At 43.8% G+C, this 16,467-nt stretch overlaps 1 protein-coding gene across 1 annotated transcript in view; it reads left to right on the forward strand.

The window, feature by feature from the left end:
• Positions 1–16,467, forward strand: part of PLPPR5 (phospholipid phosphatase related 5) — a 325,748-nt gene that overhangs the window by 253,427 nt on the left and 55,854 nt on the right. The window contains exons 4-5 of the mRNA XM_075320076.1: positions 13,273–13,449; positions 15,961–16,080. Coding sequence (XP_075176191.1) covers positions 13,273–13,449; positions 15,961–16,080 — 297 coding nt within the window. The remainder of the gene's footprint in view (positions 1–13,272; positions 13,450–15,960; positions 16,081–16,467) is intronic.

Below are 16,467 nucleotides of genomic sequence, written 5' to 3' on the forward strand. Positions count from 1 at the left end.
TTCAATAGTAAAAAACAGATTTACTTTACTCTCTTAGGCCTGAAACACACATCCGTGAAACACGTGCGTGTTTGGTCCATTTCCGTGTATACTGGAGACACGGCCAAACGTGCACCAATGTTATTGTATGATAAAAGCTCGACGTGCGTTTTTGATGCATGTCCGTTTGTCAGTGTCCGTGATCCGTACCTGTGTGCGTTTTGCACGGCAGCATGTCCGTTTTCTGCACGCAACACGCAGCACAGACCCAATGAAAGTCAATGGGTCTGTGCGCACGTCCGAGTGACACGGACGCATCTCTGTTTGCTCCCTGTACATTTTGTGCTTTTTTCATGTGATGTCGCTCTTTTTTCTTTTTCTGTTTCGTTCTCTCCCTCAGTCCGTCGGTCGGTCTCTATGTCTGTCGGTCGGTCTCTCTGTCTGTCTGTCCCTCTAGCTGTCTGTCGGTCAGTTCCCCCCCCCTCTCTCATACTTACCGTTCCCTGATCTCCGGCACGGCGCTGCACGGCTGTTATAAAAACTTCGGCGGCTTTTACTATTTTGAAAAAGCCGGCCGGCCATTAATCGATCTCGTATTCCCTGCTTTACCCGCCCACCGGCGCCTGTGATTGGTTGCAGTCACACACGCTCACAACGCTGAGTGACAGCTGTCTCCCTGCACCCAATCACAGCAGCCGGTGGGCGTGTCTATACTGTGCAGTAAAATAAATAATTTAAAAAACCGGCATGCGGTCCCCCCCATTTTAATACCAGCCAGATAAAGCCATACGGCTGAAGGCTGGTATTCTCAGGATGGGGAGCTCCACGTTATGGGGAGCCCCCCACCCTAACAATATCAGTCAGCAGCCGCCCAGAATTGCCGCATACATTAGATGCGACAGTTCTGGGACTGTACCCGGCTCTTCCCGATTTGCCCTGGTGCGTTGGCAAATCGGGGTAATAAGGAGTTATTGGCAGCCCATAGCTGCCACTAAATCCTAGATTAATCATGTCAGGCGTCTCCCCGAGATTCCTTCCATGATTATTCTGTAAGTGACAGTTAAAAAACACACACACACCTGAAAAAATCATTTATTAGAAATAAAAAACACAAACAAATTCCCTCATTACCAATTTATTAACCCCGACAAAGCCTCCATGTCCGGCGTACTCCACAGTCCTCCAGCGTCGCATCCAGCTCTGCTGCATGCAGGTGACAGGAGCAGCAGAAGACACCGCCGCTCCGGTCACCTCCACGCAGCTAATGAGATGAGTAGCGCGATCAGCTGCTGTCAGTCAGGTAACTCGCAGCCACGGCTGGATCCAGCGGTGGCCACGGGTAACCTCAGTGACAGCAGCTGATCGCGCTACTCATCTCATTAGCTGTGTTTAGGTGACCGGAGCTGCGGTGTCTTCTGCTGCTCCTGTCACCTGCATGCAGCAGAGCTGGATGCGACGCTGGAGGTCCGTGGATTACGCCGGACATGGAGGGTTTGTCGGAGTTAATAAATTGGTAATGAGGGAATTTGTTTGTGTTTTTTTATTTATAATAAATGATTTTTTCAGGTGTGTGTGTTTTTTAACTGTCACTTACAGATTAATCATGGAAGGAATCTCGGGGAGACGCCTGACATGATTAATCTAGGACTTATTGGCAGCTATGGGCTGCCAATAACTCCTTATTACCCCGATTTGCCAACGCACCAGGGCAAATCGGGAAGAGCCGGGTACAGTCCCAGAACTGTCGCATCTAATGTATGCGGCAATTCTGGGCGGCTGCTGACTGATATTGTTAGGGTGGGGGGCTCCCCATAACGTGGAGCTCCCCATCCTGAGAATACCAGCCTTCAGCCGTATGGCTTTATCTGGCTGGTATTAAAATGGGGGGGACCGCACGTTGTTTTTTTTTAATTATTTATTTATTTATTTTACTGCACAGTATAGACACGCCCACCGGCTGCTGTGATTGGGTCCAGTGAGACAGCTGTCACTCAGCATGGTGGGCGTGTCTCACTGCAACCAATCACAGGCGCCGGTGGGCGGGGAAAGCAGGGAATACGAGATTGTGTAATGAGCGGCCGGCTTTTTCAAATTAGAAAAAGCCGCCGGAGCAGTGTGAATGCCGTGCAGCGCCGGAGATCGGGGATCGGTGAGTATGAGAGAGGGGGGGACACTTCAGTCACTCGGGGGATTAGCGGTCACCGGTGAATCCTTCACAGGTGACCGCTAATCAGTACACGGCACAAAGACAGAGCCGCGGCATGACAATGAAGTCGGGTGAAGTTCACCCGAGTTCATTCTCATCCCGCTACTCTGTCTTCCGACATGTAGTAACGACATTTTGCATCACACACGTACATTTCACATGGACAACACACACACATGTCAGTTATTTCACCCACGCACACACGGACATTCCACACGCACATACGGCTAGCATACGGGATACACACGCAGGCCACACATACCATAAAAACGGACCTAAAAAAACGGAAAATGGACCCGAAAAACGGCCCGTTTTACACGGACGTGGTTTTCACGGATGTGTGTTTCAGGCCTAATATAGTACCACTAATTCCACAACACTTTGCAGAAATTATCATCACTGTCCCCACTGGGGCTGACAATCTAAATTCAATCAATTGATCTTTGGAGTGTGGGAGGAAACCGGAGAACAAGGAGGAAACCCACAAAAACACGGGGAGAATATACAAACTCCTTGCAAATGTTGTCCTTAGTGAGATATGAGCCCATGACCCTGTCAAGGAGAAATTCCATAGTTTCAGAAACCTCCTTCATAACAGCGAATGTCTGCTAAAATGTCATATTAATAGTTACTGAGTGCTGGCAAAGGATTTTAGACCAAACAAATATCTGGTTTAAACCCTCTCTCAGTGAGTGTAGGTGCACAAGAGCAGTGGTTTATTTTTTTACAATCTTTTTATAGAGCAGTTATAGGGTTAATATTTTAGTAAAATTCCTATGTATGCCATTGGCTATATTAAAAAATATGCAAAAAGTCTGTGATGTTTATCTATTTTGGAAATTCCTCTCAGCGCCTCCTATTTTCCGATTCCATCTCTGGTAATGTCTCTGGCATGTAACATCTTTAGCCTTGAATTTGGACTTGTGCAGATAGCCAGTCTTTCTTATCACATCTGCATTCCGTTGCTTTGTATCAGTCTATAGCTGGTGACCTTGGTATACAGTACACATACTTTTCCTGATACCAGCGGTAATCAGAGAACAGACTCTTCCATATATCAAAAATCAGCTGCAGGCTTTTAAAACTCCCTCTTGCTCCTCATATACAATAGAAAACTTGGTTATAGAAAGGTATATAGTGGTTCTATAAAAACATATAGAAGAAAAAAAAATAAAAAAAAAATATATATTGTACTCTCACAGTAGAAAGGCATATAGAAAAATGTTTTGTATTCTCACTGCCCCAGCACTGCAAAGAAATAGTGCTAACCACTGAGCCACTGTGCTGCCCTAACTTTTTAGCTATCATGGTATCACCAATTATAGTAAACCATAGGAGATATAAAGATGGAAAGATGAGACAGGAGGCAAATTTCCCCATTTATTTTTTTTAACAGCCTTCGGCTCATTTTTGTAACATGGCAACTTGATGAATGAGTAATCTGTATGAAAATAGATCTTGCGCAGCCTAAATAGGTCCACCACGGTCTTCTATGCTATTATCTTGATAGTATCAAGCCATTGGTTTGCTGATCTTTCTCTTTGCCTTGTTCCTTCTATTCTACCAACCATGACGTCCTTCTCCAGTGATTGCTCTTTGTGTGCTGTGTCCAAAGTAGGCAAGTCATAGCATGGTAATCCTTGTTTCAACAGGCATGTCATGCTTTATTTGTTCCAAAATTGATTGCTTTGTTCTTCTTCCCATCCATGGGATTGAGAACATCCTTCTCCAGCACCACATTTCGAAGATGCTGATTCTTCTTCTCTTGTTCTTTTATCGCCCAGGTTTTGCATAAGTATGTTACCACGGAAAAGACCAAACTGTTATGTCACCACCGGAGTCCGCTCCAGCGACTTCTGCTCCGATCTCCAGGCAACGCCGTGTTCCTGCCGTGGATGGTGCTGGTAATGGGAGAGGAGTCGATGCCAGCGGCACCGGTGGGCGCAGGCTCCGATCATTCACTGGGCTGGGTTATCTTGGGATCTGCAGTACCACTTGCTGACTGTGGGTGGCGTGTGTCTTCCAGCTGAAGTTGCCAGCGTTCAGCTACAATCAATGGGAAGACACCACACCCTTCTTAGTTCCCCTCCTGTCTGCTGACCTCTGCCAGAGATAGTTCTGTATTCCTGGCTCCTGGTCCGCAAAATTCTGTTTTGTGATTCCTGTGTGCTGACTTCTGCGTGTTTTCTGACTACCCTTCTGCCTGCTGTTTTTGTACCTCGCTGCCCGATCCGGATTTGACCTCTGCTACGTTTTCTGATTACGTCCTTGCCTGCCAATTCTGTCCCTGTACTGCTATTCCTGGTTTGACCCTGCCTGATGACTACTCTCATCGGACTGCAGCCTTCCACAGGTAGTGATCTCCAGAGCCCTGTGTAATTCCAAATCCCTGTATAAGGGTTAAAGTGTTTCAGGGTTCTGGGGGTCCTGCTTGGTGAGTGGCTTCCCTCTAGCCTGTCTATTACATCCCATCTGAGTCTGTTGATCCAGGCAGGCGTTATACAAACTATGTACAAGCCATGTCTTTGTTGACAATGGAATGTTCCTCAATTTGAAGACCTTGTCCAATGACTTCATTGTTGATTTGCCCATAACTATTCTAGGAGACAGATACTATAACATTTTTTAAGTGTACTGTTGAATTTAAGTAGGACTTGTTTGCAATTCTGACATATCTGTTTGAGCAAAGACTTGTAGATTTACACAGGGCAGTTTGATAGTTTTTGATAAATTTCTTCGTTTTAACATATCACAAAGGTCCATGAGATAATTTTGTTTCCATTGGTGGTATCCTCGCTTATTTCTATTCGGTGTAAATAATGATTCTTACACAAGTTAATTTGCAGACTGTGCGCTTATCATAAGCAAATACTAAAGAAAGAAACCATTTCACACATGAATGATTGATTTTTCTATTCTTGAACTCCATTTTTGTCATTTGTAAACAACTATTCTTGACTTTGCCTTGTGTAAATTATTATTATTACTAACACTTCTTGTCGCTGCTTGATAATGCAGAGATAATTGCGCATTGTAAATTATTGTGACTGGCTTCTTTAGAATCAGTAGGTTATATATAGGAACTAATAGATATTTCTATTTTTCATAGATGAGGAAAAAGAGACAAGCGCACATAGGGTAATACAGTATAGGATAGAGTAATTTAGGGGGAGGTGAGGTGCATGTCACATCTCTATTGTATGCCCATGCAGAAGGGGTCCCCATCATGTAGCTTGGGAGCCACATGTGGCTCGCAGGCCTGTGATTTGTGGCTCATGGTTGTTTTCAAGCTTGGTGCATAAGCAACAGGTCTAGCTAACAGCTATGAAGAGCAGGTCTCCAGATGGTAACTTTTGTGAGTAGCCCCACACAGAAGAGCAGATGTGAATGGGGGTACGGTAGGAACCCCTAGATCTTGGTATACTTCCTCGGTGTGATCTGGCTGTCATTATACTGGTAATGGGGTCTCTGTGTGTCACCACGTTGAGGTGGGGTGGAAGCTGGACGTGGCTAGCGACCCTCTCTCACAGCTGAATGTGGATCTCATGGTCAGAAATGTTGAGGACCTTTGCCATAGAGAATACAGCTGCTGCAGTCACACCGACTGACAGAAGAAAATCTTAATGTCCAAATATATTGAGGAGTTAAAGAAGATGGGAGTTTTCCGGTTGACCGCTCCACTGTTGTAAAAGTAGTAGTTCCACACTATTGTAGTTTTGAATAGTACCTTTATTAAGCATTTCAAATTCTTACCGAACTTGTCTTAAAAATAGACTACATAAAAACTTTTAGTTCACATTGAATAATTTTGATGTAAATCAAATTTCTTGGGCAAATGTTTTAATTCAAATTTCGGCAGATTCTCTCATCACTAAAAAAATACAATTTAAAGGGAACCTGTCAGGTGCAATATGCACCCAGAACCACGAGTAGTTCTGGGTGCATATTGCTAACCCCTGCCTAACCATCCCTGTATCTAGTAGCATAGATAAAGGGATGTATAGAAAAAGTATTTCTAAAAATCTTTTATCGTATGCTAATGAGCGAGGGCAGTAGCCCCAAGGGCGTTGCTTCCCTTGGCTAGTCACTCCCATTATCATGTTAGTACGCCCCTGTGGGTGTGCTAACATGCTAAAGAATGCGTAGCCTCAAAGGATAATCTCTCTCACCTCTCCGCTGCCATTGCTGCCCGACACTGGATTTCGGCTCAGTGCGCATGACCCCGGAGTTTTGGTCATGGTCACTATGACGCCGGGTGTACGCGTCCTGGCTTCAAACTCAAGTAGTGCGTATGACCGAAACTCCGGGGCCATGGGCACTGAGCCGAAATCCAGCATTGGACGCGATGGCGGCAGTGAAGTGAGTGAGATCATCCTCTGAGGCTCAGCATTCATTAGTATGTTAGCACTCCCACAGTAGTGTAGTAAAATGCTAATGGGGGCGACTAGCCAAGGGAACAAACGCCCAGGGGACTAGTCGCTGGGCTCATTAGCATACAATATAAGTGTATCGCCCCCATGGAAGCAGCTGAGCTGCTCAGATACGGGCTCACTGTGGCTCGAGGGTCTCCGGACCCGGGGGTTGTGCGGCCACTCAAATGAAAAGAGGGGGAAGTATTTACAGGGAGTTTATAGTTCATGACGCCACCCATGGTGTGTGGTAATTAGGAGTACCACCGCTGCTGTTGGGAGTACCCGAGGATGATGGAACCGGGCAGTAAGGTATTTGAATCCTCCACGGGTAGGGGATGCCCCTGGACTCCGTGAAAAGTGCGAAGTGCCGTGGGGATGAAGGGGTCACTCTCGTACTCACTCAGTCCATAATCAGACACCGACAACTGGGTAAACCAAGTCTCTGGGTACCGCTGCCGCTGAGGGGAGCTCGTCCGGGTCCCGTCCCCAAGTGGTGCTGCCTGGTGGTCTGTGACCTGCCTCCTGGCACTTAGTTTAGACTTCAACTTGATGGCCCAGTAGCTTTGAACTAGCCGGGCCCCGCTCCCCTCTATGGCTAAGTGAGGGAGCTTGCTCTCAGGGCTCACCCTTGGGATTTTCTAGACTGTTTTTGGTTAGAAAGTCCTATCCTCTTCGTTGCGATAATGCCCCGATTTTGGAGCAGGTGGGAATGGATCATGAACGTTCCATTCTCCTCAGGTGAATTGTCGGGTTGCCTGAAGCTACTCCCCGACCTAGGGTCCGTGTACCCCGTCGTGCCTTCGGTCACAGACCGGTGATAGGGCCAGACTGCCAGCTGTCCTCCTCAACGAGCCCGAGCATCTTGCCACGATCCCATGCGACCGGGGGTCCGACTCCTTCTAGGCCCAGACCACCGTCTGCAACCTAGGCCGTTACTTTGGAGACCCCACTTCAGACTTCCTCTGAGCTCCTCTCAGCTCGAGGGCTACTCTCTTCTTTCCTCTACTCAACTCCACTACACTTCCTCACCTCCCCTCCCCAACCCCCAAGGTGGACGACTCTATTCCTCTCAAGTCGTCCACTGGTGTGTTAGGTGGGTGTGGTGCAGGGTGTCTCTAGGGTTTTAATTCGCTGAAGGAGGCAACACCACTAAGTAGGGACCCAGAACCAAGAGGGAGGCGGAATACTGCATGGGAGGGCAGCTTGTGCAGTACCCTGTGATAGTCCAGGGGCATCACATAAGATCTTTAGAAAAACATTTTCTAAAGATCTCTTTATCTATGCTACTGTATACAGGGACGGTTAGGCAGGGATTAGCAATATGCACCCAGATACGGTGCTTCTATCGTGGTTCTGGGTGCATATTGGACCTGTCAGGTTCCCTTTAATTTCCTTTTTTTTTTTTTTTTACTAAAATATGATAAAACCTCATTGACTGGTAGTTCTAAGGCTTTTCAATATGCTCATATTCGTTTTGGAGCGCATATTTGGATTATTTACATGCAAAGAGCCAATAAGTTGCTGTATAGTGACCACTCATCCACAATATTCAGTGAGAGGTTACCGATCTTGAGCAGTATGCCAGGACTATATATGCTAAGTAGAAAGGGTGAACACAGCGCAATAGGGTCTTATCTAATGGATATCGTTAGTGACCGATACGAATCTCTCACCTTTTTGGGTTGTTTAAACCAACTGAGGATGTCAGATGGGACAGCTGCTGCAGTACTCTCAAACCGGAAAACCCGCCATTAAGACAGTATAATGAAGAGAATTGTCTCCTTTCTGCATTCTTATATGAGTTGTGACATAGAGGAGAGATGGAGATAACACAGCAGAGAGGAAATCCAGTAGACAGCAGTGCAAGAGATGAGAGAAATTGAAAAATTACTGAAAGTGGTGCAGCATAGCTGACTTGCAGAAGTAGAAAATATGGATTACGTTAATTATTGCATGGGTAATAAAGGTTTTGAACAGTGGAGGAGAAAGTCTGAGGGTAAGCCGGGCATGAATGGGAAATCTCCAACTCTATCTGCTCTACACACAGCACACAATAGAAACCAATCCCAACCCACCCCTGTGACCTCTATTTTTCTATTACTGGAGCTAGACATGACCTAACAACAGACTTCAGACAGGAATTTACAGGTTATTTCTACAAGTAAAACAATATTGCAAAAATTAACATGATTTACAATCTTGCTTTTTAGTAAACTGATTATTAGATAGAGATTTTTTTTAATATCTAACCCATTTAAGGCCGGTTGCACACATCCAGCATTTTGCTGGTTTGCCGGATCCATCACACTCCAGTACAGTGCAATAGAGTACCATGGCATCGCGGCAAGCTCCGGTCACATGCTCCGGTCACATGACAGCATGTGACCGGAGCTTGCCGAGATGCCATTATACTGTATTACACTGTACTGGAGTGTGACGGATCCGGCAAAGCGGCAAAATGGTGGATGTGTGAAACCGACATGAGTGCTCTGTCATAGAGCTTTTTTCTATATTTGTCTATTGGACAGAATTGTATGTGAATTGCAACCTGTCAAGAATATGATGCAATATTGTATTCAATTGTACTTTATAAGAATTTGCCGTGCCTATACAAATATTTAGTCAAACATTTGGGAGGACATTTTTGTTTTTTAAAGTGGTTGTCCTCTTCCTTTACATTGATGGACAATCCTTAAGATAGGTCATCAATGTCTGATCGGCCGGGGTCCGACACCAGGCAACCCTGTCGATCAGCTGTCTTCCATGTTGGCGGTGGCAGCAGGAAATGCTCAGCTCCGGATCTGCCCCGCCGACTCATAGCAGCCACATCCGCCTCCCATTCAAATCAATAGGAGGTGGATGTGCAGTACCAGGCCGTAGCCTCCATCAGGAGATGGGGTAGCTCTGGAACTGAGGATTTATGGCTGCCTGCTGCCATCGGCACTGAGCACATCTGATCAGAGGGGATGCCGGGTGTCAGACCCTGGCCAATCAGACTTTGATGGCCATCAATGTAAAAGTAGTGACCAACCTCTTTAATTCCATACAGAACCTATTTTCTTAATGGACTTGCTAGGTCAAGAATAATAATTATAATAAGATTAAAAAATAAGATGAAATATACCATGTTATGTAATATTATGTCAGTTTGAGAACCATTGAAACATAAATGAGGACGCACTGGTGCCTCTGCAGGACAAATGTGGTATTACTTGGCTCCAATTCACATGACAGACCAGTTATGTAATACATTTTTTTACTCTGAACAATGTAAATTATTTTATCTTTAGGCCTCTGTCACACGTTCGTGGCTCCGGTACGTGGTTGGCAGTTTTCTCATGTACCGGAGACATGTACACACGTGGACCAATGTATTCCTAATGTAGTAGACACACGTAAGTATTTTTGAACAGAACGTGTGTCCGTTCCGTACTTACGTGTGTCTGTGTGTTTCTCACGCCGATGTGTCCGTTTTTCTCCAGCATCATTGGTGTCACACGGCCCGCACCCGTATCACACGGATGTAGTGTGGATGCGGTCCCATGTGACACGCGTTGGAGAAACACGTGGCATCATTTTAAAATAAAAAAAAACACATACTCACCTCCACCAGCCCTGCAGAATCTTCCGCTGCAAACAGTTGCTGGTGACCGCCGCTCATTATGAGCGTGTTAAGGAGGTGGGCGTGATGTCACGGGCACTAATCTCCGCCCCTCCGCTCGGCCGGAAGCAGCATCAGCGAGGTGTGGACGGGGCTGGACCCGAAGATCAGTACCCTGGAGAGCAGCAAGGACCACGTGAGTATTAAAATTACTGGTTCTCCGTGTGTTATCGCGGATAGCACACGTAGAACACACATGGCATGCACGTACCGGAGACACGTACTTACCAAACGCAACACGCAAGGAAAATACATGTCTCGCGGCACGTGCGTGATTTTCATGTGCATGTGAAAGAGGCCTTAATGTGTAATTGCCCTAATAGAGAATATTGACTGGGTTGACGTTTTGGGCCATCCCCTTAAAAAACATTTCCATATATATTCTCAGATACTCAGTTTTGTAGGTGGATTTCTGGAGTAAGATGGGTGTTATTTCACTAACACATTATGGTCGTTCAGGACCGCTCCCAAGCATATTTCAACCACTATATATTTTAGGAGTATGATATGGAGATTCATTTTACAAGCTTTTTTTACCCAGCAATAAAAATAGAAAGAGCAGTGTCCATTCCATACGACTAGGCACATTACTTTTTATGACAAGCTATTGTCATTACTTGATATGTGTCCAAATGCTCGAGACAGATTTCTGCTATAAAGATTGAAAATGTTCTCGGTTATTATGTAGTACACAGCAATTTCAGTCAACTTCACCCAAGGTCAGCATCAGCATCGCCAACAATCACTGTCTTTGTGTTTTTCAAAATATTGTGTGAAAACATTTATGATAAAAATTTCAAAGAAACCAATGTGCTTACTGTACAAAAAACATTACTCAAGAAGAATAAACTTTAGAATACAATGTCCTTCATTCACATTACGTAAAGGGGTGGTCTAAATCTAAAATGTACCGTATTTTAATTAGAAATGTCTAACTAATGCCAAAATTGCATCTTTTCTCTAACATACATAATTAAAAAGTCCTACCATTCCCTCACTTTTTTTTATCAAACTTTTTTTATTTATTTTTTTCTACTAATTCCTGTTTGAAGCTTTGTTTGAAAATCCCAATGCATGTTGGGATAATCATATGAGTTGTTACAAGGGAACAGAGGCTGGGGTCACCTCCCTCCTTGAAACAAAGCATCATTAGTGACCGCCGTTTCAGGGCTGAGCTAGTCCCTGCTCTACTGAGCATGCGTTAGTTGACACGATTTTTGTCACTGTGCAATTGGCATGTTGACCCTGGATTAGCGGGGAATCTGGGCTCCTAAGCTGTCCCCCAAGCTTGGGTGCCCTATGCTATCCCTAATCTCAGGATACTCCTGATGGTGGAGAAGCCTGAGTCTCCTGATCCTGGCCAGTCCTGATCTAGTTCCCCCTCCCCATTGCCCCCAGTGATGGACAAGACAGGATTGTGAGAAAACCCACAAATTAACATAGACATGGGAAAACCATTATTCTGCTACGCAGTGCACACAAATAGGTAAGGATAATAGGACGTTCAGGAGGGAAAATAAGAGCAGGAAGGAAGATAAAAAAACAACAGGGGTAAACTCCATAACTGCACCAAGCAAAAACATGACTTTCATCAGTACGTCTGGGACACCACACCAACATAGAATAAACTATAGCTGGCATGGGTGGAAGGTTTCAACCAGCATAAATAGGAGAGGAGCAGATGTGATAGGCCTCCCCAGAACATTTGATCATAGGACCAAGCAGACCAGCAAAGATTAACTCTTATTAGCCTACCAATGAATCAACATACAGCAGGTTGACACCTGAGTCTGCCTGTCTTGATCCCAGACACCAGAGAAACCATTGGGCGGAGTGTCAGAATGTATAATGTGAAAAGAGCCTAATGCCACCATTACAGTCGCAGAGTTTGTGCAAAACTCTGACAGCACTGTACACAGTGACAGTGCACTCCCTCATCAGCTCTGATCAGAAGTAATGAGCTAGCAGGAGAGCGCACTGTCAGTGTGCATTAAAAGATGAGTAGCCGATGTGCAGAAAAAGTAGATATTAATCCCCCGCGAGTCAGCAGCCTCAGCATCCTATTGATGAGTCATTTAACTGTCCAGAAACAGTAAGGACTTTTTAATTAATGTATATTAGAAAAGAGATTAGAATATGACCTTAAATAAACAGGCATTTAGGATTAAAATACAATTTAGTTTTGGACCACCCTTTTCACATTACTACACAATGGCCTAATTTGAACCTGTTCCACGAGGTTCGTTTCGGGGAGAAAAACACTAGTATAATCTCTGACACATCGTGGTCATACTATAGTCACCAAGAAGCCAGTGGCTATGTTAATAGGAACAATCTTACTAAAATTTGAACTTTTATGCTATGATACTATGGGATGTGTGTATACACATAAGTGAATAATAACCCATTTTCTCTAGAAAGTTAAACTGGTAATCATCTCATTGCTGATCATCCCTCTACTAATCACTCCGCTATTAGATGTAATCATCCCTAAAATTTAAATCATAGCCACACAGCTCAGATTACATGTCACCAGAGCAAACGTTGTGCTGTGTACGGGACTGAAATCCAAGCTTCCATGGATCAATGATTGAGCGAACCCTGGGGGATCAGGGCACGAAGCCTAACTATATTAATGTTGCGTAAATTACCATTTATACTGAATGTATGGGGGGGGGGGGTCGTCTCCTGGAAAACAGCTTTGAAAGCATCATCCCCTCAGGCAATCAAGTGATATAAAGCATTGGAAACTGGTAGTTGTCATTGGGATAATTTACAGATGTCCAAAAATTATGATAGGGGAAATGCAGTATTACATGTACATGACACTCATTCAAGTTAATAGGTGACTATATAATGCATGGGAGTGTAATATCCCCCAGAGTGGGGGGGGGGTAGTCTTTTTAGCAGATTTCCACTCTGGCTAGAAGAGGGAGGTCACTAACAGAGTAGATCTTCTTGTATCTTTTTTTATGTATTCTTGTCATTGATGTATATTATATTTATTGTTACAGATGTATATTACCAGCACCATTAAGGCCAAAGGGACACGACTTGCCAAACCTGCCCTATGCCTGGGCTTGATGTGTCTGGCATTTCTAACTGGAATAAACAGAGTGGCAGAATATCGTAATCACTGGTCAGATGTCATAGCCGGGTTTCTTATTGGAATATCAATAGCTGTATTTCTGGTATGTATAGAACAATCTTTTTGTAGTTAATTCCTCATTTAGTTGCAATGGACATGTATACTGACAATACCCTGTTTCGAGTTTCCAAGTAGAGGAGTGAGTTGGAGCAGTATGTTGGTTTCCGGAGGTATAACTTGGCTGAGGTCTTCTTATTTACAAAGAGTCTCGAATTTACTTGGACAAAACGGTAAACCCAACTGGAGAACCCAACTGAAAAAGTAGCAAGATTTATGAAAGTTAGACCTAAAAATGGAAGTTTTTTGTTCTCTTGGGACGTCCAGGGGCAATTCCAAACTGTCTCTGGTTAGTCCATTTTTTCTTTTTGTTACCGTCACAGTAACCTGGAAAAGTAATTGCCAGGCTATTCTGTACTTGGTAACAGGACATTTAAGGGGTTATTCAGACCTTTTACTATTTTTTTTGTATGGGGTTAAGAAATAACAACCAGGAAGTTAGCAACTACCTGCCTGGGGCCAATCTCTGCCTGGTCAGCCAGAGATTACCCTGCTTCATCTCACCTCTCATCAACAGAGGAGCACTTTTTCTTCTGATCTGCTCTCTCGATGGGGCATCACTGCAGACATCATGATAATTTACAGTTGGCTCCCCGCAGTTAGGTAGTAGGGAGCCATTTATTAATTAGCATGACATTGGAAAATCTCATCGACAGAGCACAGCAGAAGAGATGACACTGCCCTGATGAAAGTGGAAGCTGCAGAATCGCTGTCAGGAGCGGTCTGTGACCTCTCTCAGCCGACAGAGAATTGCTAACTATCTGCCTGATCGATCTGAGCCCCATATGAAAAAAAAACAATAAAAGTCCAAGATATCAGTCTTGTAATGAAGCTCTGGAAGCAAGGAATAATAAGGGGAAATTATGAGAAGATGGGTAAGGAATTGGCTAAAAGATAGGAAACAAAGATTAGTCATTAAAGGTAAATTCTCTAAATGGGCTATAGTCAGAAGTGGGGTGCCGCAGGGATCTGTGCTAGGACCAATTCTTTTTAATCTCTATATTAATGACCTTGTGGATAAGATGTAGAGTAAATTCAGTCTTTGCTGATGACACCAAACTATGTAGGATATTAAAAACTGACCTTGATAGTATATTACAAAAAGAAATGGATAAGATGTCGAAATGGGCAGACACTTGACAAATTTAATGTTGATAAATGTAGAGTAATGCACCTAGGACGGAGTAATCCTATAGCTGCATATGCATTAAATGGAAGTAAACTCGGGACTACAGAACAGGAGAAGGACTTGGGGATTCTGATTACAAGTAAACTGAGCAGCAGCACTCAATGTCAGGCAGCAGCTGTAAAAGCAAACAAGATTTTAGGGTGAATAAAAAGAGAGATAAATTCCGTGATCCCAACGTATTGTTACCCCTCTATAAATCACTTGTAAGGCCACATCTGGAATATGGGATCCAGTTTTGGCCTCTACATTTTAAAAAGGATATTTAGAAGTTAGAGTCAATTCAAAGGCGGTTAACTAGACTACTACAAGGAATGGAGGCCTCCCATATGATGACAGGTTGGAAAAGTTGTTTTTCTTTAGCTTATAAATGAGATCTCCTCTGAGATGTCTCTTTTCCTATCTATAAATACATGTGTGGGCAATATAAAGGACTGGCACATGACTTATTCCTCCCAAAGACAATTCTAAGGACCAGGGGTCATTCACTGCGAGTGGAAGAAAAGCGATTCCAGCAGCTAAATAGTTAGAGCAGTCAGACTGTGGAATGCCCTACCACAAGAGTAGTAATAAAAAATTAAACAAGGGAGCCTGAATGGTGTCATATCCACCTGATGAAGATATTATGTATATCAAAACGCGTTGTGGCTGATAGAAAACAATAAATTGTACAAAAACTAATCTAATACTGTGGCCTCCTTAGCGCTCTATCAGACCGTGCTTCTATTCTTTTCTACAGGAGTAGTAATGGCAAATACTATAATAGCTTTTAAAAAAGGGATGGATGATTTCCTCAGTACACACAACATTGTCGGATATAAATGATTTAGTGACAAAATGTATAATTGGTGGAGGAAGGGTGAACTAGATGGACCTAGGTCTTTTCCAACCTATGTTACCTCTTTAATAGGGGACCTTTCTTCTCTTCTATGTGTCTTGATTTTTAAAACTGAAAAGAAGAAACTGCAGAGACAAAGAAGAATGTTATAGGTGATGCGATCCTGCACACCTCATAAGGTTGTACGAGATACAACTCTAGAGACACAAGTTAAAGGCTCCAGCCACTGTAGCTCCACAGATTGGCAGATCCACCATGAAGATCGGGTTATAACGAGCTTTGTTGTGTCCTGATGGAGTCGAAGCATTTTGAAAAGCGTTGAGAATAAACTACCGTACACTGATATTTTCAGAATTCTAGTTTTGGATCGTCGTGAATATGCACCCGCACCTCCTATTACCTGACATTTTATTACTGAGACATAAACAAAGTATGAAAGATACAATAAGTTACAAAAGGTTTTTCTTACACAGGTTGTTTGTGTGGTTAACAATTTTAAAGGACGGCAGGCAGAACAAGAAAAGTCTCCCATTGATAATTTGGCACAGATGCCGATGATCAGCATTCCCCGGGTAGAAAGCCCTTTGGAAAAGGTAAGTCCCTTGATGTTCTTCTTTTATTTCATCTGACTCTTTGAAAGTGAGTTTTGATCTTGTAACATAAAAATAGGTATTTGACACTAAAAAAAACTAGTTGAAAGGATTTTCTTTTTATTAAATATTTCTTCAGCAAATATCAGTGCTGCAGGCAAGCTGCTTTCGCCCGTCTCTGCTGCGGCACGGAGCCAACCCAATAGCAGATCAATTGAGACAGACTGTGCCAGGGGTACACTGACTACACTGACATTTCAATAGAGTTGTCAGGCAGCTCAGATATAACAACCAGTCTGTCCCAATATACTAAGATCTTCAGCTCAAAGCGAAAGGGTGCTTTACACACTGCGACATCGCTAACGATAAATCGTCATGGTCATGTCGTTA

This window comes from Anomaloglossus baeobatrachus, chromosome 8, assembly GCF_048569485.1.
Source record: "Anomaloglossus baeobatrachus isolate aAnoBae1 chromosome 8, aAnoBae1.hap1, whole genome shotgun sequence".
NCBI classification, from domain to species: Eukaryota; Metazoa; Chordata; class Amphibia; order Anura; family Aromobatidae; genus Anomaloglossus; species Anomaloglossus baeobatrachus.